This window comes from Peromyscus eremicus, chromosome 7 (assembly GCF_949786415.1).
Source record: "Peromyscus eremicus chromosome 7, PerEre_H2_v1, whole genome shotgun sequence".
Classification (NCBI taxonomy): Eukaryota; Metazoa; Chordata; class Mammalia; order Rodentia; family Cricetidae; genus Peromyscus; species Peromyscus eremicus.
In genome coordinates this window covers 16,932,880-16,958,953 of record NC_081422.1, presented here as the reverse complement: position 1 = coordinate 16,958,953, position 26,074 = coordinate 16,932,880, and the positions used below count along the sequence as shown (strand labels likewise).

Genomic DNA, 26,074 nt, shown 5'->3' with positions numbered 1-26,074 from the left:
GCGAGAATTGTTTTTAAAAAAGAAAACAAATACAGCCTAGGTAGATGGTTCAGAGTCAGAGAATGAGTACTTGCTACTCTTCCAGAGAACTACAGTTCAGTTTTCAGCACCCATGTCAAGTGACTCATGGCTGCCTGTGACTCCAGTTCCGTGGGAGTTATGTCTTCTGTGGGCACACACACATGTGGGTGGGCACACACACACACACACACACACACACACGTACAAATATTTAAGAAAACGTACAGTAGTGAGTTGGAGGCAAGCCTGGGCTACATGAGACTGTCTAAATACACAAAATGAAACAAAAATATAGGATGGCTTTGCTATCACTAAAACCAGCGGTCCAACAAGTGTATAAACTGAGGTTGAAGGAAGGTAAGACCCAACTCTTTCTTTGGACTTCAGCCTGGGTGATTGGAAGGCTGAGGCGCTAAGAGGCCTCTGGGCCCAGAACTGACGGCCTGTCCTTAACCAGCAGTGAGTGGTAACGAACATGCCTCTGTGTCGGCGGAGAGCCACCTCAGAAGACAGCTCGGCCGATGGCAGAAAAGCGCAGCCCCTGGTGCCCACAGGCAGCTTGATGGTGCTGCTGCACTGGGCTGGGCCGGAGGGCGGGGAGCCCTGGGTCACCTTCAGCCAGGCATCTCTCACTGCGGAGGACATCTGCATCCACATTGCACATAAAGTCGGTGAGTGTGGAGCCTCAGGATGGGGGCGGCTGATGGTGTGGTTCACAGTCACTGGACAAAAAGGAGTGAGTCCTGAGTGCCAGCTCAAGCCAGGGCCAGTGGGGGGCGGTTATTCTAGAGGGGCAGGGAAGGAAAAGAGTGCTGAGCCAGGGCTGTCTGTGATCCCAGAACTTGGGAAGCTGAGGCAGGAGGATCACAAGATCCAGGCCAAACTAACTACACAAGAAGACCCTGTCTCATAAAATAAGTCTGAGGCACAGAGGTAGAGCTCCTGCCTAGAAATCCCCAGCTCAGTGGTTCAGAGCACTGGCTGCTCTCCCAGAGAGTCTGGGTTCAATTCCCAGCACCCACATGGCAGCTCACAACTGTCCGTAACTCTAGTTCCAGGCAATCTGGTACCTTCACACAGACCTCATACATGCAGGTGAAACACCAATGCACATAAATAAATCTTAAAAAAAAAAAAGAAGAACCCCCCAGTGAGGGGCTGGCATGTGACCCAGTGTTATAGCCCCTTCCCAGAACCCCCCAGTGAGGGGCTAGGGGGTGGATCAGTTTGTGCAAAGTTCTAATTTCTATCCTCTGTACCCCCCAAAATAGTCACTAATGCTGTCATTAGGCCCCACCTCCATAACCTTTTTTAGTCCTAATCACATGTCAAAAGTTCTGCCCTTAAATTCCATGAACACGTTACTTGTGATGATTAAGATTTCAACGTGTGAGTGTCAGGACATGTTCAGACCGTCACAGGGAATGTGTGGCAGCCGGATTGGGGCGTCTCTCAACGCCCTAATTTCTGTTGTGTGATGTGAGCCATGGGACCTGACCTCTCTAGGGAAAATGGCCTCCACACAGATCCAGGGGATAGCCCTGTTGGAGGGACCAAAAGACCTCCAGGCTGACTGGGGTGCGGGTTCTGAGAACTGGGAAAAGGAAGTACAAGTTGGAACTTGGGGCTGAGCTTGTCACTCAGCTGGTTGAACACTTACCCAGCACACACAGAACCGTAGCTTCCATCCCCAGCACCCTGAACCAGGCTCGATGGTGCAAAACTATCATCCCAGTACTCTGGGACGTGGAGGCAGGAAGCAGAGAAAGAAGTCCAAGGCCCGGGCTCTGTGAGGCCTGTCATCAAGCATCAGAAGAGGCAGAAGCCAGGTCCTAGTGACTCAGTACTGAAGGGTTGGGACTGCTCTGTGGGCAGTAATAGGGAGCCATGGAAGACTTAAGCCAGAGAGCAGAGCGGTTGGTATATTAGAAAGCTGTTTCGCAGCAAGGTGCTTATTTTATCAAGCCTGTAGTGAAGCTACTTGTAGTAACTTTGGAGAGCAATTTGTGTTTATCTGACAGGTTGAGACCTTTGTTTTTGTTGGGTTTTTTTTTGTTTTGTTTTTTGTTTGTTTGGTTTTGGTTTTCCGAGACAGGGTTTCTCTGTGTAGTTTTGGTGCCTGTCCTAGAACTCATTCTGTAGACCAGGCTGACCTCGAACTCACAGAGATCCGCCTGCCTCTGCCTCCCGAGTGCTGGGATTAAAGGCGTGCGCCACCACTGCCCGGCTGTTGTTTATTTGTTTGTATGTTGAGACAGGGTTGCTCAGTGTAGCCCTGGCTGTCGTAAAACTCACTTCGTAGACCAGGCTGGCCTGGAACTCAGAGATCTACCTGCCTCTGCCTTCTGAGTGCTGAGATGTGACACTATGCTCAGCTTGTTTTGTTTTGTTTTTGAGACAGGGTTTCATGTAGCTCAGGCTAGCCTCCAACTTATGTGTAGCAGATAATGACCTTGTTCTGCCTTAGCCTCCAGAGTTCTGGGATCATGTGCCATTTAGTCCAATGTTTCTGTCCTAGCTGCAAAGGATTCTGGGAAATGTAGTTCTGGGAAGCCTTGGGATGGTGAAAATACTGAACTGCCTTGTGTATATATCAGTTTTTGACAGCTTGTAGACAGGAGGGGGCCTGGGAAGGGTATGTGAAAGGAGGCAGTGGGTTGCAGGATCCTCAGAGCTAAGGTCTGCAGATGAAGGCTTCTGACTTCATCCCTCCCGTGTTCTAGGTATCACTCCACCCTGCTTGAATCTCTTTGCCCTCTATGATGCGCAGGCCAAGGTCTGGCTGCCCCCAAACCACATCCTAGATACATCCCAAGATGTGAACCTAAGGCTGTATTTCCGAATGAGGTGAGTGAAGGCCTCTTGGAAGGAGTGTGTGTGTGTGTGTGTGTGTGTGTGTGTGTGTGTGCGTGCTTGTATCCATGTGTGGAGGGAAATTCAATATATCCACTATGCCATGGTCTCTCAGATCAAACACAGGTCCTCAGGCTTGGCAGGTACCCTTACCCGCTGAACCTCCTCCCTGGCTCTGCTTATTCGTTCCCTTCTTGCAGATTTTACTTCCGGAACTGGCATGGCATGAATCCCCAGGAACCAGCTGTATACCGATGTGGTTTCCCAGGGACAGAGACTTCCTCAGAACGTGCAGAGCAGGGTGTGCAGCTCTTGGACTCTGCCTCATTTGAATACCTCTTTGAGCAGGTATGAGCAGAGATGGAAAGTCTAGATTATTTGGGGGAAACATAGGAACAGTTAAGGACTCCCTTCCACTTCCCACTCCACTTCAGCTAATACATTTCTGCTCATACTAGCTGGGGTCTTTTAGCTGTCTTTACCAAAAGAATTTGGGGTGAATGAGTGCTATATTTGACTAGTAATGTCTGCCGTGGTCTCAAGATCGTGAGGAGGTGGTGTATGTGATGTGTATTTGATCTTCCTAGGAATATTCTTATCTTTCCCTCCCCCACAAGTGCCTAGAAGTAGAGAATTACAGTTTGTTGGCAATAAAGCAAAAACATCCCCACACCCTTCTCTGTTCATCCCTCTACCCCTCAGGGAAAGCATGAGTTCATGAACGATGTGGTGTCTCTGCGGGACCTGTCTAGTGAGGAAGAGATCCACCACTTTAAGAACGAGAGCCTGGGCATGGCCTTTCTGCACCTCTGCCACCTTGCTCTCTGCCGTGGTGTCCCCCTGGAGGAGGTGGCCAGGGAGGTCAGGTGAGTGGAAATGGAGTGGGAACTAGGAGTAAGCGGGTGAAATCCCCACAGCCGGGGGACCCAGGGTGGACCTTTCATGTTGCCCTCATTTATCCAGCACGCTTATTGATCACCTACTGTGTACTCACACTAGCTCTAAGTATTGGGAGCTCAGTACCACCTCTGGAGCTCTTGTAAAGCAGGTTGGGTACTAAAGGAAATGCAAACGCTGGGGCTGAGATGACTCAGCAGACCTGAGTTCAGCTGCCAGCACGTCCGTCTGGCAACTCACAGCTGTCCCAGACTCCAGCCCCAGGGGCTCCAAAACCTGCTTTGGCTTTCACTGGCATGCATGCACGCATGCACACACACACAGCATGCACATAAAATAATAATAATAATAATAATAATAATAATAATAATAATAATGTAGAATCCTAATGAAAAAAAAGAAACACAAACATGAAATGTAGAAAAGTTGAGAAGAAAGGTGGATTCAGGGTTAGTTATTAAGTGGTGCTGTTTACCATGCGAGAAAAGCCACAAGGTACAACGAAGAGTTTATTAAGGGAAGATATGCTTAGGCCTGTGGAAATGGTCGTGCAAGGAGAGGGAGGAGGAGTCTGTGACCCGCGTTTTGTGGATTCCCCCCACGCATGCACATACGGAAAAGAGAAAACCCTATAAAACCCAAGCCTACAGAGTGGGGTTCCCTGGGGTGCAGGATATAGACTTCTGGAAGGCACTAGAGGGCTCAAATATCAAATCCTAGGCAGTTTCTGGAAGCTCAGGGTCTGTCTCTGGCCAGGCATGTGGCAAGGACCTGTAGTCAACAGCTACCAGTGTGCTGAGACAGGAGAATTGAAAGTTCTAGACTAGCCTGGGCTACAGTGTAAGAACTAGTCTCCTCCAAAAAATTAGCTAATAGTAGTTGGTCTGGTTGATGAACACATGGGAGGTAGAGGCAGGAGGATCAGGAGTTCAAGATTGGCAACACAAGAGTTCAAGGCAAGTCTGGGCTGCTGTAGTTGGAAGTTTTTCTGCGTCAAATCTCTCCTACTCGCATCCCCCAAGTTGAAAGGACGGTCAACGGCGCTGGCGGCGGCGCTGGTTGTGGCAAGTGGCACTGGTTACCACGTGGAAAGGTAACAGTCACGACAGAACTCAGTGTTAGTTTTCAGAGCTTTATTAGGAGGGAAGAGGGGAGAGGGGAGAGAGGAGAGCCAGGGCTGGAGAGAGAGAAAGATGGGGGGGCAGAGCAGAGAAAGAACACAGAGAGAGAGGATGGGGTCTGTCTGGCTTTTAAAGGCGCATATGTAGTCGCCAGGGCACGCTGATGACATAAGACGCAAGACCTTTCCTTAACTCCTGAGCTGCGCATGTGTGGTCACACAGCTGGAGTAAGGGCAGAATCTTAACACAAGTAAACACATTGAGGCTTATATTAATTAAAACTGTTCAGCCATTAGCTCAGGCTTACTACTGAGTAGTTCTTGCACTTAAACTCAGCCCATTTCTGTTAATCTATATGTCGCCACGTGTTCTATGGCTTTACCTGTGTGCCGTTACATGCTGCTCTCTGGACAGTGGGCTGGTGTCTCCTGACTCAGCTTTCCTCTTCCCAGAATTCTTGTCTGCTTATCCCACCTATATTTCCTGCCTGGCTACTGGCCAATCAATGTTTTATTAAACCAGTGTACAAAAGCATTATCCCACAGCAGTCTACATGAGACCCTGTCCCAAAACATAAGACAAAAAATTAGGGCTAGGGGCTGGAGAGATAGCTCAGAGGTTAGGGGCACTTTCTGTTCTTCTAGAGGACCTGGGTTCAATTCCCAGCACCCACGTGGCAGCTCACAATTGTCTGCAACTCATGCAAACATATGCAAACAAAACACCAATGTACATAAAATACAAATAAATAAATTAAAAAAATTAGAACCAGATGTGGTGGCATGCACCTGTAATTTTTGGACCCAAGAGGTAGAACCAGGAAGATTACTTCAAGTTTGAGGTCAGTCTGGGTTATGCAGTGAGTTCCAAGCCAGCCTGGGGTAAATTATGTAATATAAAACCTAAGGTAAGGGGCTGGAAAAATGGCTGAGTGCTCATGAGCACTGGCTGCTTTTATAGGGGACCTAAGTTCAGTTCCCAGCACCCACATGGTGGCTCACGACCACCTGTAACTCCAGTTCCAAGGAATCTGACTCCCTCTTCTGACCATTGTGGTGACACACACACACACAAGGAATAAAAATAAAATAAAAATTTTTGAGACAGAATTTCACTGTATAGTGCTGGGATTAAGGGCAGAAGCCACAGTAATGTGAATTGAGTTCTTTATTTCCACGTTCATGACATAAGCCTTGTTGTCTATATTAGGCAGCAGAGAGGTTAAGCCACTAACCCCATGTCACCCAGCCTGTCTGGCTGCACAGGCTCTGACATGTCTCCGTGTCCTCTTTACAGCTTTAAGAACTGCATCCCTCGCTCCTTCCGCCAGCACATCCGTCAGCACAATGCACTCACACGCCTGCGTCTCCGCAGAGTCTTCCAGCGATTCCTGCGGGCCTTTCAGCCTGGCCACCTCTCCCAGCAGGTTGTGATGGTTAAGTACTTGGCCACCCTGGAGCGGCTGGCTCCTCGATTTGGCTCAGAGCACATTCCGGTGTGTCATCTGGAGGTACTGGACCAGCCTGAGAGGGACCCCTGCTACATCCAGAACAGTGGGCAAAGTTCTGGGGACCCAGGCCCAGAGCTGGCCACCAGGCTTCCCACCCACGAGGTACTGGTGACAGGCACCGGAGGTATCCAGTGGCATCCACTGCAGATACAGGTGAGCACTCACCTTAGCTGTGGGCTCCTCAGGGTGGCTCAAGTGAGCCCTGTCCTCACCTGGCTTTGGAGGCTTGTCCATCTATCCTGTTTATGTCCTTCCTTCGATTTTTTTACCCCTCCATTTATTTGTGGGAGATGGGCAGGGGTGTGCTAGGGTGTGCATGTGGAGATCAGATGACAACTTGGGGAAGCTGGTTTCTCCTTCTGCCATGTGGGCTCTGGAACTCAGGTCATTGGGCAAACACCGTTAGCTGTGGAGCTGTGTCCCTGGCCCTTGAGGGGTTTTTATTTTTATTTGGTTTTGTTTGTGGTTTTTTGTTTGTTTGTTTGTTTTTTGGTTTTTCTTTTTTGGTTTTTCGAGACAGGGTTTCTCTGTGTAGCTTTGTGCCTTTCCTGGAACTCACTTGGTAGCCCAGGCTGACCTCCAACTCACAGAGATCCGCCTGGCTCTGCCTCCCGAGTGCTGGGATTAAAGGCATGTACCACCACCGCCTGGCTTTGTTTTTTTTTTTTGGAAGAGGTTTCTCTGTATAGCCCTGGCTGTCCTGGAACTCACTTTCTGGACCAGGCTGGCCTTGAACTCACAGAGATCCGCCTGCCTCTGCCTCCCAAGTGCTAGGATTAAACGTGTGCACTGCCACCACGTGGCTGAGGGTTCTTTATTTATTTATTTTATTTATTTATTTATTTGTTTGTTTGTTTGTTTGTTTATTTATTTATTTGAGACAAGGTATCTCTGTGTAGCCCTGGCTGTCCTAGAACTTGCTCCATAGACCAAGCTGGCCTTGAACTCATAGAGATCTGCCTGCCTCTGCCTCCTAAGTGCTGGGAGTAAAGGTGTGCACCATCACCGCTCAGCTTATTTTTATTTTTTTAGTTAGTGTCCTAGTCTATACTATAATTCCAGCTGACCCAGAACTTAGCTGTGTAGCCCAGGCTGGCCTGGAACTCAGCTGTGTAGCCCAGGCTGGCCTGGAACTCAGCTGTGTAGCCCAGGCTGGCCTGGAACTCATGTTGATCTTCCTGCAGCTTTCTGACTTTTGGAGTTAGAAGCTTGAACCCAGTTTCCTTCTGTCCTTTGAGAGGACATTAAACTATCCATGCCCTGCTCTGTCCCCTGGCCCCCTCCCCACCCCTGGCTTGTTTTTTAGGAATCTGAGAGAGGTAACAGCAGAGGGAATCCCCAAGGCAACCGGTCTGGGAAGAAAGCCAAGGACCCTGAGCCTGGAGAGCAGCTGGCTAAGAGCCCTGGGGAAGCACCCTGGACCTACTTCTGTGACTTCCAGGACATTTCCCACGTGGTGCTAAAGGAATGTCACGTGCACATCCACCTGCAGGACAACAAGTGCTTGGTGGGGTCCCTGGGCACCAGGCTGGCGGAGGAGGCAGGGGTGTGTCCTGCCGGGCTCCCTGACCATGTCCCCCGGCCCACAGTTGCTGTGCCTCCGCTCCCGGGCTGAGGCCCTGTCTTTTGTGGCCCTGGTGGATGGTTATTTCCGCTTGACCGCTGACTCCAGCCACTACCTGTGCCATGAGGTGGCACCCCCCAGGCTCTTGACTAGCATCCAGAACGGCATCCATGGGCCCCTGATGTGAGTGATGGTGGCCCGCGGGTGGCAGGGGCTGGTGCTGCCGGAGCTGAGTTCGTGTGTTCTGCCTAGTGTGTGTCTGTGCACCTGCTATCACACCATTTAGCTGTGGGCCACATCAGTGTGCCACCGTGTTTGTGTCTCACTGTCCGGCCTCTGTGTGACCCCTTTCAGTCTCCATTTTTGTCGTTGCTGCTGCCACCTCTGGGATATCAAGGCCCTCATACTAGTCCATGTTTCATTACTATAATAAAATAACTTAGTCTGGATACTTAGAAAAGAGGTTAGCTGTGGTGGTGTACAACTCAATCCAAGCAGGTCAGCTGGGGACATACTGAGACCCTATCTCAAAATTCAATTTTGTTTGTTGGTTTTTCAAGACAGGGTTTCTCTGTGTAGCTCTGGCTGTCCTGGATCTCACTCTGTAGACCAGGCTGGCCTCGAACTCAGAGATCCACCTGCTTCTGCCTCCTGAGTGCTGGGATTAAAGGCATGCACCACCACCGCCCAGCTCAAAATTAAATTTTAAAGATTTATTTATTTTTATTATTTTAAATTATGTGTGTGAGTATGTCTGCATACTTGAGTGCAGGTGCCCAAAGAGGCCAGGGGTGTGGGATCCTCCTGGAGCTGATATTACAGATGGTCGTGAGCCACTCAGTGTGGGTGCTGGGAACCGAACTTGAGTCCTCCAGAACAGCAGTAAGCCCCTTTACCGTCTGAGCCATCTCTCCAGCCTTCAAAATTAAATTGTACGAATGTCTCGGGGAAATGACTCAGTGGATAAAGGGCCTGCCTTCTGCTGTGAGGATCTGAGTTGGACCTCTAGAAGACACATGGCTCAGTAGCTTGTGTGTGGAGTCCCAGCACTCCCACAGTGCCACAGTAGGTAGAGATGGAATCTGAAGGCTCATGCTGCCCAGCATATATGGTGGCCGGCAACAGGTCCCTGCCTCTGACAGGGCAGAAGGTGAGGACTGATGGCCGAGGTTGTCCTCTGACATGCGCACAGTGGCGCACACAACCATACCCACCCACGCACGCACGCACGCACGCACGCACGCACGCACGCACAGATATAGTAAAAAAAAAAAAGTCTAGTCTGTGGCTATAGCTCAGCTGCAGGAAGCTGAGCATTTGCTAGTGTATGAAGCCCTTGGTTCAGTCCCCAGCATTGCTTGAACCGGATGTGGTGGTGTGCACCAGGACAGCCAGCACATGAGTAGTGGTCACGGGACAGTTTACAGGAGTCAGTTCTCTCCTACCATCTTGGTGCTGGGGATCAACTTCAGGTCGTCAGACTGGGCAGCTAGCTTCTGTACCCCGAGTCATCCATCTCACTGGCCCCTTGTTTTGTTTTTTGAGATGGTGTTTGATTTAGCCCAGACTAGGCTTGAATTCTATGTAGCTGAGGATGACCTTGAACTCCCTGGCTTCCTGCCTCCACCTCCCAGTGCTGGGACTAGAGGTATATGTTGCCACACCTGGTTTATATCTACCTTTTTTCTTTTTTTAGGTTTTTTTTTTTTTTTTTTTTTTTTTTTTTTTTTTTTTTGTAGCTTAATTTTATGTGTATGTTTTCTGTTTGTTTGGTTTGGTTTTTTGCCTGCATACATGTCTGCACCATATGCATATCCGGTGCTCACAGTGGCTGGGAGTCACAGAACAGTTGTGAGCCCCCTTCTGGGTGCTGGGAATCAAACTTGAGTCCTCTGGAAGAGCAGCAAGCACTCCTAACCTCTGAGCCATCTCTCCAGCCCATCATTGGGTACAGGACCCGACATGAGCCTCAGAGGGGACAGAGCACATGGAAATGGTGTCCCCACATGGCCCTGTGACTCAGGGTGATGAACTGCATCCATGATCTGTGTTTTGGGGACACGTGACTATCTCTGTACTGGAACTAACCCTGTCCCTTGTGGCTGTGTCTGGGTGTGACCCGTGTGACATCAGACCGCTGTTTTCCTGTCTCAGCATCTGTCACTTTGTCAGTGGCTGTGTGTGATGTTAGGCACATGTGACTGTTCTTACATGTATCTCTCTATGTCAGTGATCACATGTATGTGTACATGTATGTGTGGACTTACTGTCGGTAGTTGTGATTTTTTACACATTTATTTATTTGGGGAGGACATGCCGTAGTGTATATGTGGGAGGTCAGAGGGCAGCCTTCCGGAGTCAGTTCTCTCCTGCCATGTGGGTCACCAGGCTTACAGCAAGTGCCTTTGGCCATCTCACAGGCTCTGTAGGCTTTTTTGGTGTTTGGTTTTGGTTTTGGTTTTTTGAGACAGGGTTTCTTCTCTGTGTAGCTTCGGAACCTGTCCTGGAACTCGCTCTGTAGACCAGGCTGGCCTCGAACTCACAGAGATCTGCTTGGCTCTGCCTCTTGAGTGCTGGGATTAAAGGTGTGCGCCACCACCACCCGGCTTTCTCTGAAGGTTTTATATGTATGTGTGGGCATTCAGGGAGCCAGAGGTTGGCCTTGGGTGTCTTCCTCAGTCACTCTCCATTGATTTCTTTTTATTTTTCATATGTATATATGTGTATCTATGTGAGTGTATGGCACATGTATGTGGGTGCCCACGGAGGCCAGATGAGGCATGGGACACCCTGGAGCTGGAGTTACAGGTGGTGTGAGGTACGGGTGCTAAGAACCAGCCTCTGGTCCTCTACAGGACCAGCAGGCACTGTTTGCCGCCGCCGAGCTGTTTCTATAGCCCCTCCACCTTATTTTTTGATGAGGGTCTCTCACTGGAACTGGAGTTCACTGATTGGCTGGACTAGCTGAGCTGTAGCCCTGGCTGGGATTACAAGTGCATGCTTCCACTCCCAGATTCCCACATGGGTGCTAGAGATCTGAACCTCATTTTCTAAGGTCCCCCACTCCCCCCCACTTTCTCTTGAGACGTGGTCATACTATGTAGCCCAGGCTGGACCTGAACTTTCAGTGATCCTGTGACCTCAGCCTCCTGAGAGCTGGAGTTGCTGGTGTGTGTATCTCTGGGCAGGTCTCCTGTGCTCATTGGCGTGGATCTCACAGTGACTGCAAGAGGCTGATGGTGATCCCCTGCTCTCTTCCTCTCCCAGGGATCCATTTGTGCAAGCCAAGCTGTGGCCAGAGGATGGCCTCTACCTGATTCAGTGGAGCACCAGCCACCTTCACCGCCTGATCCTCACTGTGGCCCATCGGAACCCGGTGGGTCTGGAGCCGGGGTACAGGGGTAGGGAGTTGCGCCCTTCATAGGCTGGATCTAAGCCCTGCCTGACCCGCTTACATCTCCTTCCACCTCCCCAGGCTCCCGGCAGTGGCCCGAAGGGCCTGCGCCTCCGAAAGTTCCCCATCACCCAGCAACCTGGAGCCTTTGTGCTGGATGGCTGGGGTCGGTCCTTCGACAGTGTGGGGGACCTGCGGCTCGCCTTGCAGGGCTGCTCGCTTCGGGCCGGTGAAGACTGTTTCCCCTTGCACCACTGTTGCCTGCCCCGGCCAGGAGGTGAGTAGGACAGTGAGAGGCACTGGGTAGGGATGACACTGTGCTCTGAAGCCAGCCCACGAGGGCAGTGTCTACTCCTGTGCCTAGAAATCTCCAACCTCGTGATCATGCGGGGGTCTAGTGCCCACACCCAGCCTCTTAACCTGAGCCAGCTCAGCTTCCACAGGGTTCACCAGGATGAAATCACTCAGGTGGGTAGTCTGGGCAAGGCATGTGGCCCTGGGGGGGCGTGGCATCACCTGTGTGGCCCTGGGGCGTGGCGTCACCTGCGTGGCCCTGGGGGGCGTGGCGTCACCTGTGTGGCCCTGGGGCGTGGCCCTGGGGGCGTGGCGTCACATCTGGGGCGTGGCCCTGGGGGCGAGGCGTCACCTGGCCGCCAACACTGCTGCATTCAGCGCCACTTCTTACAGCTGTCCCACTTGGGTCAAGGCACAAGGACCAATGTTTACGAAGGCCTTCTAAGAGTGGGAGGCCCTGACGAAGGCAAAGTGGACAATGACTGTCCCCCTGAGCCTGGTGGGGGCAGTGGACAGCAGCTTCGAGTGGTGCTTAAAGTCCTGGATCCCAGTCACCATAACATTGCCTTGGTAAGTGTGCAAGGCTGGCCCTGGGGTGTCTGGAGAGCAGGACTGGGAGGGACAGAGTGGGTTTGCAGGAGCCTGACCTGCCCTGTCCCCACAGGCCTTCTACGAAACAGCTAGCCTCATGAGCCAGGTGTCACACATGCACCTGGCTTTCCTGCATGGTGTCTGTGTCCGTGGCTCAGAGAGTGAGTTCACCCCAACACCCGACTGGGTTTGCATTCCACCCTCTATACCCTCTCCCTGGCCTGTATCCTGACTCGTCACCACCCCCCTTTTTTGGTAGTACTGGGGATGGAGCCCAGGCTGTCAGCTTGTGGAGCAAACACTGTACCCCTGAGCGATGCCGATGCCCCAGCTCCTCACTATGGTATCCCAGGCAGGGGCTCTATCGTTGAGTCGTACCTCCAGGTTCTCACTATGGTATCCCAGGCAGGGGCTCTATCGTTGAGTCGTACCTCCAGGTTCTCACTATGGTATCCCAGGCAGGGGCTCTATCGTTGAGTTGTACCTCCAGGTTCTCACTATGGTATCCCAGGCAGGGGCTCTATCGTTGAGTCGTACCTCCAGCTCCTCACTATGGTATCCCAGGCAGGGGCTCTGCCTCTGAGCCACACTCATTTGACCATCAATCTCTCCTGTAGTCCTGAGATCAGACAAAACCTGATCTGCAGGATGTGCCCACCCCTCACCACATAGCAGCCTCCGAACACTCACTGCACTTTGACCCTCCCCGACCCCTCGCTACACCGGCTCTGCCCTGTCTCCTTGACCCAGACCCTGATGGCTGGCCCTGTCTGATTCTTCCCATAATTCCTTTTGCATCCTTCATGCATACTCTAAGCCCTGTGGCCCCAGGCAGATCCCAATCCTGGCGTGGTCCCAGTCACCCTGTGTTCCCACCCTGATTGGACACCTCTGCCCCCTCCCTGCCTGTCCCTCCAGGCTTCCTGTACAGGCCTCCCTGGTGTGCCCCGATTCTGCTTCCCAGCCTGTGCCTGGCCCACTGCACATCTCAGCCCACCCCCCTCCCACCTCCTCTCCACTTCCTGCACTCCATCTTGGCCTCTGCTTGGATACTTGCTCTGTGCCTAGATCCCCCATTCCATCCCGGCCCCTGCTCTCCTCCCTGTTCTTAAAGCACCCCCATCCAAACCCCGCTCAGCCCCACCATCTGTCCTGGACCCTGAGGCAGAGGCAGGTGGCTGCCTCTCTAGCAATGATATCTTTGCAGATATCATTGTGACAGAGTTCGTAGAACATGGTCCCCTGGATGTGTGGTTACGGCGACAGAGGGGCCGAGTGCCCATGACCTGGAAGATGGTTGTGGCTCAGCAGCTGGCCAGTGCCCTCAGCTACCTGGTACGTGGACCTGAGGGGTACAGTGTCAGTGTCAGTGACTGGGTAGTAGTGTGGTGTGGGCATCAGTGTGGGAGGCCACACCGAGCTGCAGTTCTAAACTGTGATTTCCTGGAGCACATCTCCATGCTTGGCCTCTGATACACCTCAGCCATTGCTGTTCTGATCACACTGTTCCCAGAAGGTCTGCTCTCTCATTTGAATAATCATTCCTTGGTACCTTGAAGGATCAGTCAAGATTCCCTATCTGGGGGTATCAAGTTTCCCATAGAAAATGGGGTACAGCGAAGCCAGGCATAGTGACACATACCTGTCATCATAGCACTCAGGAGCTGTGGCAGGAGGATCTGGGATTCAGTTATTCTCAGCTGTATAGTGAGTTTGAGGCTAGCCTGGGCTACACAACACCCTGTCACAAGCATTGAAAAAGGGGGTAGGGCTGTAGCTCAGTTGGTAGAGCACTTGCCTAGCATGGACAAAGCCCTGGGTTCCAGTCCTAGCTCCGTATAAACAGGGTGTGATATATGCTTGCAGTCTCAGTACTAGGGAGGTGGAGGCAGGAGGATCTGGAGTCAGGGCCATCCTCTGCTAAGTAGTAAATTTTTGGAGGTGTGTGTGTGTGTGTGTGTGTGTGTGTGTGTGTGTGTGTAGGAACAGCCTGTGCAAAGTACCTGAGACAGGGGCATTTGGGGACTTCAGTGGGGTCTTTCTAGATTGTGCAAAGTCCCTGAGGCAGGGGCATTTGGGGACTACAGTGGGGTCTTTCTAGATTTTTGTTCCTGACCAAGAGCCTTGGCTACCCACTCAGCGCCCAATGTTGCCTGGTACTGATGACGTAGCATTGCTGTCCCGATAGTTTGACAGTGTCATTTTCACACGGCCATCCCTGTCAGGAGGAGCCTTATGGGATGGGGTGGTACGTGGAATCCGACCCCCCCCCCCAGTCATGCACTTTCTTCCTCTGCCACCCAGGAGGACAAGAATCTGGTTCACGGGAACGTATGTGGCCGGAACGTCCTGCTGGCCCGGCTGGGGCTGGAGGAGGGCACTAGCCCCTTCATCAAGCTAAGTGATCCCGGTGTGGGCCAAGGTGCCCTCTCCAGGGAGGGTGAGTTCTGGGGTAGGTCTGAGCACAGGGATGGCCTTCCTCTGCCCTTTCCACTCTTGCTGACCTGTGACCCGTGCTCTCCAGAGCGGGTGGAGCGCATCCCATGGACAGCTCCTGAGTGCCTGTCTGGAGAGGCCAGTAGCTTGGGTACTGCCACGGACATGTGGGGCTTTGGTGCCACCCTCCTTGAGATCTGCTTTGATGGGGAGGCACCCCTGCAGGGTCGCTGCCCCTCTGAGGTATGTCTTAAGGATTTTTATGGACTCCGAAGGGTTCCCTGGTCCATCTAAGTGGCTCAAAAGGTTTCCTAAAGAACGTTTCATTAAGTGCATAATTTTGCTCATGAGCCCGGCCAGGAAGAGCAGCCTTGATTCCAAACACAGCTTTTGTAAAGTTCCGGGGGCATTAAGGGAGCTGAGCTGAGGGCAGGGAGGAAGGGCCGGTAGAAGGAAGCCAGGGTGCTGGGGATGGCTTGGTAGACCTGCACCAACTTTGCAGAGCCAGCTGGACTTGGTTCTAATTCCTGACTCTGTAGTCTTTACCAGGCTTCAGCTACCTTCTCTGTAAAATGGGCATAAAAAGACCAGGTACTGGTCTGAGCCAGCCATGCTGCTTGGCTGGGTCTTTGGGGGAAGATGTGGATGGAGTAGCGTGCTCACTCTCTGGGGTCATCACCCCCACAGAAAGAACGATTCTACACAAAGCAGCACCAGCTGCCCGAGCCCTCATGCCCGGAGCTTGCCACACTCACCCGCCAGTGCCTGACCTACGAACCAGCCCAGCGGCCGTCATTCCGCACCATTTTGCGGGACCTCACTAGGCTGCAGCCACAGAGTGAGCCGGGGCCCTGGGGGTTGGGGGCGCAGCTGGGGTCCCTACCAGTGCAGGGACTTCGCTTGTACAGTGGTACATGGTAGTTTCTGACTCACCTAAGGGTGTCCAGGTGGGCGGGATGCTGGGGAGCAGGGACCAGTCATGTGACACTGTTTGGAGAAAGACCCAGGTCTAACTGAAGGCCTTGGCTCTTCCAGATCTAGTGGGCATCTCGGCTGTGAACTCAGACTCACCGGCATCAGACCCCACTGTTTTCCACAAGCGTTATTTGAAAAAGATCCGGGATTTGGGCGAGGTGAGGGCTGGGCTGGAGAGCTGGGGTGGGGGTGAATGGCTGGGGTGGGGTTTGGAGATCTGGAGGGAGAGTGGGTGGGGTGGGGGTGGGGGGTGAGGTTGGAGATTTGGGATGGAGCCTGGAGGGCTGGGATGTGTCTGAAAGAAGTCTTAAGAATAGTTCTGAGGACCAGTCATAATAGCCATGCCTTTAATACTCAGGAGGCAGAGGCAGGTGGATCTCTGAGTTTGAGGCCAGCCTGGTCTGTATATCAAGTTCCAAGCCAGCCTGTACTTCATAGTGTGATTCTCTCTCAAAAAAAAAAAAAAAGGAAAGGAAAAGAAAAAAAAAAGTATAGTATTGAGAAATGGGAGCGTCTTCAGCTTTGGAAGGGAGGTAATAGGGCCCAGCAGGCTCTGCAGCCTGGTCTGACCCTCCTGCCCACTTCTGCCAGGGCCACTTTGGCAAGGTCAGCCTGTACTGCTATGATCCAACCAATGACGGTACCGGCGAGATGGTGGCTGTGAAGGCCCTAAAGGAGGGATGTGGTCCCCAGCTCCGCTCAGGCTGGCAGCGGGAGATCGAGATCCTCCGGACCCTGTACCACGAACACATTGTCAAGTACAAAGGCTGCTGTGAGGACCAAGGTGTGCCAGGCCTGGCGTGTGGGGGCGGGGCCTGACCATCCTGACCAATTAGAATTATTCAGCCTCGGTGGGGGTGTGGCTGGGCAGCCCTCTCAGTTGGGGGTGTTGCCTACTGGGGCCCGGATGGACAGGAGCCGCCCTCCCCCCCCCCCCCCCCCCGCACCTTCCTAACACAGGAACGGTTCTACATGGGTCGTCTCGTCCATGGACCTGACCTAGTGTACACGGGTCTTGGTCTTGTCTCCGCACCGTGAGAGCGATCTGTGTGTGCAGTGCGCGGAGCTCCAGGATACAGGGACTCCAGCCCTCCTTCAGCGTCCATCCCCTGTGGTCTCTTTCTGACAGGAGAGAAGTCTGTACAGCTGGTCATGGAATACGTCCCCCTGGGCAGCCTCCGGGACTACCTGCCGCGGCACAGCGTGGGGCTGGCACAGCTCCTGATGTTCGCCCAGCAGATCTGCGAGGTGGGATGGCCCCGCCCCTCCTTCCAGAGAGGACCACCTCTGCTTCTGCTGGCCCTGAAGGGGTCTATCCCCGTCCATGCTCTTGTCCTTGGACTGGACCCCTTTCACTTTTTTTGTGTCCCGTCACCTGGCCACGCCCCCATAAGCCTCACCCCTAATCCCTAGTTTCCTTATGGCTGGACCCACCCATCTTTTCTTGACTCCTCCCACCACCGCCCCCCAGCTGACCCGCCCCCTATTCAGCCTCCCTTGCCTGGCCTAGTAGTGCAAGCCCTATCCCAGACCCTGTAGAGGTTGAGGTTTGACTATTCCGAGACCCGTCCAGCCCTGGTTGGCCCCGCCCACCGAGCCCCGCCCCTTCTGCGCGCCAGCCCAGCTTGTCCCGAAAGCCCCGCTCCTAATCTTGTAGAGGTTTGCACGTTCCTGGACCCACCCACCTGCGCTTGACCCCGTCCCTCCAAACACCCTCCTGTCTAGCTTTGCTGGCATGGCCGCAAGCCTTGCTCTGGCTCCTTCTTTTGCTTGCTCAGGCCGGGGCTGAGCCTGACTCGCCCTGCCCCACCCCAGGGCATGGCCTACCTGCACGGGCAGCGCTACATTCACCGAGACCTAGCCGCGCGCAACGTGTTTCTGGACAACGACAGGCTGGTCAAGATTGGAGACTTTGGCCTAGCCAAGGCAGTGCCTGAAGGCCACGAGTACTACCGCGTGCGCGAGGACGGGGACAGCCCGGTGTTCTGGTGATGAGGAGTGGAGGAGACCCTAGGGTTCAGAGGGGAGCTGGGCGGGGCCTAGGGGCGGAAGGGGCAGGACTAAAGCCCTGTAGTCCAGTTTGGCTTGGCTTAGGTCTGAAACCCCTAGGGCTGTGCCCTGAAGGGTTAGGTCCCAACTGGAATCTCAGGGGTCCTTTGACTGGATGTGAACTGCAAGTCCAGCCAGCCTGTGCTGAGCCCCCTCTCTCTCCTCCAGGTATGCCCCAGAATGCCTGAAGGAATGCAAATTTTACTATGCATCAGATGTCTGGTCCTTCGGGGTGACCCTGTATGAGCTGTTGACGTACTGTGACTCTAGCCAGAGCCCCCCCACGGTAAGCGACAGTTGCCCCACTGTACCCCTGTGTTTGCTAGGGGGCTTTTCTGGAAAAGCAGGCATTTAAAGTCCAGCCCTTCGACACTGGCAGGCTCGTCACTAGCCTGCTTAGCCCAGTCTTGCCTGATGGGCAAGTGTTGCCCAGCACTGTGGGAACTGTTTTGTTCCGGGGAGGTTGTTTGAGTGGTTCTTTTCACCTATTTATTGTGTGTTGTGGTGTGCACCCACATGCCACAGCACACACGTGGAGGTTGTGTAAATGGGGTTTTCAGTACCAAATGGATAAAGTGAGGACATGACCACTCTAGAGTGTGGTTGAGGGGAAGGTTTATTGTCTGCAGGAGGGCAAGCCAGAGGCATCTTGGAAGAGTCCAAAGCAGGGAGAGAAGGCAGTGGACTAAACATGGCCAGTAGACTGAACTGGGCCATGGGGGTCGGGGGCAAAGAGGAGAGAGAGCCAAGAGAGCGCGTGGCCAAAATGCCAGGGTTATACACGAATGAGAGGCCGGAGAAGTTTAGGGTAGGGTGGGTGAGAAGCGCCGGGATACCAGCGTGGACTGTGTAACAGGTACACCAGCACCCCCAGCCTGGGAGCCAGCGTGCACTTTGGTGTGCTAATAGGCACCACAGTTAGCCCTTTGTCCCGAGTTTCTTTTGGCCCTGACAGAAGTCAGAGGACGACCTGCAGGAGTTTATTCTCCCACTGTGTGGCCCTCAGGATTGAACTCAGGTGGACAGACTTGGCAGCAAGCTCCTCTGTCAGCTCAGCAATCTCGCCAGCCCCTGTTTTAATGTTTCTTAAAATGACATTATGTTTACTTACTGGGGAGGAGCACATTGTGCTGAGGCACGTGTGGAGGTCAGAGGAGAGCTCGCAGGAGGTCGTTAACTTCTGTCACGGGGAACTCAGGGCATCAGGCTTGGTGGGCAGCACCTTTGCCCCCCCCCACCCCCCAGCTCTCTTGTCAGCCCGTTGTTTTGCTTTAGATAGGGGCTCCTTTTGGAACTCGGGCTGCCCGAGACCTCACAGCCTTCTTACCTCAGCCTCTGCTGGCGCTGCAGAACTGGTCATCTTTATTTTCTGTGTGTGGGTGTTTTGCACACTTGTATATCTGTGCGGTGCCAGGGAGGCCAGAAGAGGGCGTCATATCTGGAACTTCAGCTCCAGCCTGTTGTGAGCTGCCATGCGGGTGCTGGGAATTAAACCCGGTCCTCTGCAAGAGCAGCAAGTGCTCTTAACCACTGAGCCATCTCCCCCTGCAGGGGAGTTTTAAATGGAAATACTCAAAATGTATACAATCCTGGTATTTATTGTGAGGTCTCAGGTGTTGTCAGGAATGTCTCCAGCTCCATCCTGCAGTCACTGTGGTGGTGTCTCAGGCTCTCTGCTCTGTACACAGTGACCCTTGTCCTGCTATCACCTGACACTCCTCAGCCACAGAGACCAAGGGATCTTCTCTTCCTGCTCTAAATTTCTGTGACCTTTTTTTTTTCTTTTTAGGATTCATTTATTTATTACACATACAGTATTCTGTCTACATGCCAGAAGAGGGCACCAGATCTCATTACAGATGGTCGTGAGCCACCTTGTGGTTGCTGGGGATTGAACTCAGGACCTCTGGAAGAACAGTTAGTGCTCTTAACCTCTGAGCCATCTCTCCAGCACCTGTGACTTTTTCTGATGGGCCCGACTAGTTTATCTGTCTGATCAAATCACTGAAGAGTTGTGGACCACAGTGACTGGTTAGCCATGAACTAGGGGGAGAAACCAGGAGAGTATTAGATTAGCCCCAAAGATAGCATTTCTCCTCAGCTACCCAGAGCAGGGCAGAAGGATCCCTTGAGCCTAAGCAGTAAAGAGCAGCCTGTACAACATAGCAAGATCATTGTCTCAAGAAATAGATTTTAAGCCGGGTGGTGGTGGCGCACTCCTTTAATCCCAGCACTCGGGAGGCAGAGGCAGGCGGATCTCTGTGAGTTCGAGGCCAGCCTGGGCTACAGAGTGAGTTCCAGGAAACGCGTAAAGCTACACAGAGAAACCCTATCTCAAAAAACCAAAAAAAAAAAAAAAAAGAAAGAAAGAAAGAAAAAAGAAATAGAAGAAATAGATTTTAAGGGGGCTGGATCTGTGACTCAGTTGGTGGAACACTGGCCTGGCATGCATGTATGAAGCCCTGGGTTCCCCTTGGCCAGCATAAAATGGGCATGGTGGGGCTTGCCTGTCATCCCAGCATTGGAGGTGGAGGCAGGAGGATCAGGAGTTCAAGGTCAGCCTGGGACACCTAAGACCCTGTCTTGAAAGAGTGTGGGAGCTGGGGACGAGGCTCAGCAGTTAAGCACTTGCAAGCGTGAGGACAGAAGTCTGGATCCCCAGAACCCGCTTGAATGTCAGGTGGGCGTGGTGGCCCTGCTTTAAATCCAGCCTGGGAAGGCAGAGATGGGATCCCTAGAGCACACTGCCTAACCACACTAGTCATATCAGGGAGCTCTGGGTTTGATTGAGAGACCCTGCCTCGGTGGATAAGGTGGAAGATGAGCTCTATCATAATGATTCCTGACGTCAACCTCCTGTCTCATATTAATGTATGTGCCAGGGCACATACCCTACACACATGTGCCCACACACATGCAGACATGAATGCTCCCACATGAATGGGGATCTGGGCCTGGCTGTATGAGTAGGCAACATATGACCCCAGAACCGTGAGAGGTAGACACAGAGTTCTCTGGCTTGCTGGCCACCAGACTGTCTTCAGATTCAGTGGAAGACCCTGTCTCAAAGGACTAAGACAGAGAAGGATAGAACGGGACACCTTCGTCGTCGTCCTCTGGCCTCCCCTTGCCTGAGCACACTCCGTGTACACACACGCACACACACACACACGCACACACACGCACACACACACACACACACACACCCCTGAGAAGCATGGGGTCACGGCTTGTGCAAATAAATGCTGTCAATTGTGCCTTAGAAATTCATCGAGCTCATCGGCGTCACCCAGGGCCAGATGACCGTGCTGAGGCTCACAGAGTTGCTGGAACGCGGAGAGAGGCTGCCTCGGCCTGACAGGTGTCCCTGTGAGGTGAGTCCCTCTACGGCGGTTCCCCCCCAACCCTCATGACACAGGGTGAATGGTCTCACAGCCCCGTTCTCCCTCAACCCCCAGATCTATCTCCTCATGAAGAACTGCTGGGAGGCGGAGGCCTCCTTCCGGCCCACCTTCCAGAATCTTGTGCCCATCCTCAAGACAGCCCAGGAGAAGTACCAAGGCCAGGTGCCCTCAGTGTTCAGCGTGTGCTGATGTTCAGGGGCGTCAGGGGAAGGCCCCCACGGAGAAGCCTCCACGTGCTCTGCACCTTACTCTTGCCCGGAAACCCCTGTCTGCGAACTAACAACTTTCTTTCCTTGACCGTGAGCCTGGCTGTGACCCGAGCAGACCCTGGACGTGCAGAAGGGCCAAGTGGATCCTTGAGTCTTTCATTTTGGGTCCGTCCACCTTTTCACAGTGGAGACCCATCGTCTTCACTAGCTGGGAAGAACCCGTTTGCTTTGCTGGAGGCCCCGGGGGATTTGGGTTCCATCTTCGGCAAGGTGGCATGGCCAGGTGTGCAGATAGAGCGAGACTTTAGGAGAAGCTGCAGCGCTTCTGATCAGCCCTCAACCACCAGCCCGTGCTTAGCAGCAGGGAGACCTGGGTTCCTTCCCTCGCAACTTAAGCCACCAGCTAGATCAGTTCCTGGTTTGCAGAAGGCACTCAGTCACTGCTTGTTGGAGGCTGGGGCGATTGCTCAGTCCGTGAAGTGCTTACAAATGTGCTTGCCTTGAGGATGTGAGTTCAAGTCCCAGAACCCACGTTAGCTGCATGGGTGGGACATGCTTGTCCCAGCACTGGGAGGTGGAGACAGACAGCTCCCTGGAGCTCGCTGGCCAGCAGCCTAGTCCATTCAGTGAAACTCAGGCCAATGAGAGTCCCTGCCTCCAAACAAAATGGTGGAACAGTGCCTCAGAAAGAGTACCCAAAGTTGTCCTCTGACCTCTGCACAAACACATATGCACACACACCTGCACATACATTTGCATACAATACAGGAGGGCCATTTGTCACATACGTAGGACTCTGCCAATTTTACCCTTTCCTTCCTGTGTGACCTCAGGTAAATGTCTTGACCTCTCTGGGCCTTATGTCTCAACTATGGGGACGGTCAGGCTTTCTACCTCATAGGACTGATAAAGAGCGCTGATGAGTTGTGTTTAAATTGCTTAGGAGAGAGGCATAGATAAGTGTTTAATAAATGTTTATGTTTATTACTATTCTGTTGTTTTCGATGAAGAGGTGAGATTCTGATGAGTTGTACGATCAGATGTGTTTGTGAAAGGCAGGGAAATAACCGCCTTCCCAAGAAGGATTTCTTTTTTTTTTTTTTAACTATTTATTTATTTGTATCTTGTGGACATTGGTATTCTGCCTGCATGTATATCTGTGTGATGGTGTCAGATCTGGAACAGGAGTTATATAGACAGTTGTGAGCGGCCGTATGGGTGCTGAGACTTGAACCCGGGTCTTCTGGAAGGGCAGCCAGCACTCCCAACCACTGAGCCCCCACTCCAGCCCCTCAAGAAGGATCTCTAAGGACTTTATGGGCATGGTAACACAATCACTTTAAGGCCCTGATGGGCTGTGGGCTGTGTGGCTCAGAGGTAGAGCTCCTGCCCATCATAACAAGGCCCTTGATTCTGTCCCAAGGGCCACATGGAATTAAAATATCAGAAGTGAGTCCTTAAGCCACATAAAGCCATGGGATGACTTAGTTTGCAAAGCGGGGAAGCACACTTGTTCTGGAGCTGCCCAGATGTGTGCCAATCAGTGCTTACTGTTTAGTGGACTCTGGGAGTGTTGATACCATGGAGGGGGTTGGACCACACCCATGTCAATACAGATCCTATCACATATATTGAATTTGCTGCCCTACTACCTCAGTGCCCCAGTCTCTAAAAGACAAGTTCATGCCACCAAGCCCAGTCATATATAGTCTTGCTTAAAAAATTTGAGAGCTGGGAATAGTGGTTGTACCTTTAATCCCAACACTCAGAAGGCAGAGGTAGGTGGATCTGTGCGAGATCCAGGTCAGCCAGGACTAGAGAGAGAGAGAGAGAGAGAGAGAGAGAGAGAGAGAGAGAGAGAGAGAGAGAGCCAGCCTTGCCTTAAAAAAAAATGACCATTGCATCAATGCAAGGCAGTGTCCTTAAGACTGGTTTATTTACTTATCTGCTGTGTTTTGGGGTCATGGAGGATCGTTGCCACAAGCTTGGGACATGCTCCTGCCCCTGAGCCCAGCCACTCCCCTCACCAATCGGAGTCCTTCTGTTTCTTGTTTCCACTAGTTTCTTTTTTTCCATTGTAACATATTTGTTGTGGAAACTAGAGTGTGCAGCAGGTGTACCGCAGGCCAGCTTCGAGTCAGTTAAACTGCATTCTTCTGCCCACCAACCGTGACCGAACACTCATGCATCTGATTCACCTCTTTCTGGGCAGGGTTCCTTCCAAAGGGAGGACCCAAGACTTGCTTGGTTTTACCTTCAAGAGTTTTTGTTTGTTTTGTTTTGTTTTTCGAGACAAGGTTTCTCTGTGTATCCCTGGCTGTCCTGAAACTTGCTCTGTAGACCAGGCTGGCCTCGAACTCACAGAGATCTGCCTGCTTCTGATTGAGGAGGTACTCGGAGTGGGGGTGCTACAGGTGAGTCAACAGTTACCTCAAGGGAGCAAAGGGCTCCGATGTCTCTCTCAATTAGAGACTCATAAAGCCCCAAGACGCCTGAGATGGTTGGGGAAGGGAATGCCCACCTGGACCCTTGGGCCCTTCTCTGGAGCAGAGAACATCTGCCTGGACTAGTTAACGAGGGTCAGGAGAGTGGGTGAACAGAAGGAGGTGGAGACATGGCTTATCAGTAGAGTTCCCCTAGAATCTTCCACTGATGGGCTCTGAGCGTGGGCTACCTGTATGAGACTGTTTTAACCACCCTTGGGGGTGCTGTCTCCACCTGTTGACTCAGCCTTGAGCCCAGGCATTCAACCCCAATGCAGTCAACACAAAGAGATCAGGATGAAAAAAGAAAATAAGAAGGCCTGTCATAGGGCATTAGAGATAGCTTAAAAGTGTGTACTGTTCTTCAAGGGGATCTGAGATCAGTTCCCAGCACCCATGCCAGGTGGCTGTCAGCCAGCTGAACTTTAGCTCCAGAGGATCTGACCTCCTTGGGCACCTGCACTCATGTGCACATACCTACACACAGACATATATAAACAATTAAATCTTAAAAGCCAAAAATGCCAGTCATTCATACCTGTAAGCCCAGCCCTGAAGAGGCTGAGGCCACAGGATGATAGCAAGTTCTTTTTGGTGGTGGTGGTATTCCCCCCCCCCTTTTTTTTTTTCTTTCAAGATAGGGTTTTTCTGTGTAGCTTTGCATCTTTCCTGGAACTCACTCTGTAGACCAGGCTGGCCTCGAACTCACAGTGATCCACCTGGTTCTGCCTCCTGAGTGCTGGGATTAAAGGCATGCGCCACCACTGCCCAGCTGATAGCAAGTTCAAGACTAGCCTGAGCTGCATGGTACCTTGTTTTAAGAAATGAGAAAAAAAGCTGGGTGGTTGTGGTGCACATCTTCCATCCCAGGATTTAGGAAGCAGAAGCGATGCCTTTAATCCCAGCACTCGGGAAGCAGAGGCAGGCAGATCGAGGCCAGCATGGACTACAGAGTGAGTTCTAGGACAGGCTCCAAAGCTACACAGAGAAACCCTGTCTCAAAAAAACAAAACAAAAACAAAAACAAAAAAAAAAAAAAAGCAGAGGCAAGTGAATCACTGTGGGTTCGACATTAGCCTGGTCTACATGGTGAGTTCCAGGACAGCCAGGGCTATGTAGAGAGATGCTGTTTCAAAACATAACAACAAAAAGCCAGCCAGGCATGGTGGTGCATGCTTTTAATCCCAGCACTTGGGAGGCAGAAGCAGGGGGATCTCTTGAGTTCCAGGCCAGCCTTGTCTACAGAGGAAGTTCCAGGACAGCCAGGGCTACACAGAGAAACCCTGTGTGTTAGTTAGGGTTTTTATTGCTGTGAAGAGACACCATGACCATGGCAACTCCTATAAAGGAAACACTTAATTGGGGTGGTTCACTTACAGTTCAGCGGTTTGGTCCATTATCATCATGGCAGGAAGCAAGGCAGCATGCAGGCAGCATGGTGCTGGAGCTGAGAGTCCTGCATCTTACAGGCAACAGGAAGTTGACTGAGACTCTGGGCGGTATCCTGAGCATAGGAAACCTCAAAGCCCACCTCCACAGTGACACACTTCCTCCAACAAGGCCACACCTACTGCAGCAAAGCCACACCTCCTAAGAGTGCCACTCACAGATTATGCGGGCCATAACCTTCAAACTTCCACACTCTGTCTCAAAAAAAAAGGAAGAAAAAGAACAAAATAAAAAAGGAAGAAAGAGAAAGGAAGGAAGAAGAAAGGAGGAAAGAGGGCTGGGATATAGCTCTTTCGATAGTCTGCTTGTACAACATGCACAAAGCCCTGGGTTTAACCCCCTGGAATCCATAAACTGTGCATGGTGGCACACAGTTGCGCTCCCAGAACTCAGGAATTGAAGGCAGGAGGATCAGAAATTCAAAATCATTTTTGATGATATGGGGATTCAGTTACAAATGATTTGAGGCCAGCATGGGTTACATGATACTCTGAATAAAAGAAAGAAAGAAGAAAGCAACAAGAAAGAACCCAGGCATGGTGGTACCTGCGTATAACCCAGCACCCAGGAAGCAGAGGCAGGAAGACAGCTGTGAGTGTGAGACCAGCTTTTTTTACGTTGTAAGTTCAAAGTAAAAGCAAAAGGGATGGCCCCTGTGTCCCTGAGGTCACTGTGGCAGCTTCCTGTTAACTTCCTGTCTGGGTCCAGAAGTCACCACTGTACCTAAGCTGTGCTGGAAGGTGTAACATACACATGCACGCATGCACATGCATGCACGCATGCACTCACTCACTTTCTCACTCCCGCCTCCCTGCTGTCTCAAT

At 52.1% G+C, this 26,074-nt stretch overlaps 1 protein-coding gene across 1 annotated transcript; it reads left to right on the top strand.

The window, feature by feature from the left end:
- The first annotated feature begins 486 nt into the window (after positions 1-486).
- On the top strand, positions 487-22,308 carry Tyk2 (tyrosine kinase 2). The gene is made up of 23 exons (XM_059267412.1): positions 487-692; positions 2,745-2,868; positions 3,075-3,222; positions 3,577-3,740; positions 6,189-6,555; positions 7,709-7,909; positions 7,992-8,149; positions 11,234-11,342; positions 11,442-11,637; positions 11,725-11,828; positions 12,048-12,224; positions 12,319-12,406; positions 13,453-13,580; positions 14,550-14,685; positions 14,770-14,924; positions 15,369-15,519; positions 15,717-15,814; positions 16,248-16,440; positions 16,786-16,904; positions 17,472-17,644; positions 17,874-17,991; positions 20,969-21,079; positions 21,164-22,308. The coding sequence occupies exons 1-23, from the start codon at positions 497-499 to the stop codon at positions 21,296-21,298; spliced, it is 3,549 nt and encodes a 1,182-aa protein (XP_059123395.1). The 5' UTR covers positions 487-496; the 3' UTR covers positions 21,299-22,308.
- Positions 22,309-26,074: the final 3,766 nt, after the last annotated feature.

Bases quoted from the DNA above. Each gene is read 5' to 3' on its own strand.
- Tyk2 (XM_059267412.1), top strand. From the start codon at position 497: ATGCCTCTGTGTCGGCGGAGAGCCACCTCAGAAGACAGCTCGGCCGAT. The intron at 693-2,744 runs GTGAGTGTGGAG...CCCGTGTTCTAG, and splicing joins CCACATTGCACATAAAGTCG to GTATCACTCCACCCTGCTTG. The intron at 12,225-12,318 runs GTAAGTGTGCAA...CTGTCCCCACAG, and splicing joins GTCACCATAACATTGCCTTG to GCCTTCTACGAAACAGCTAG.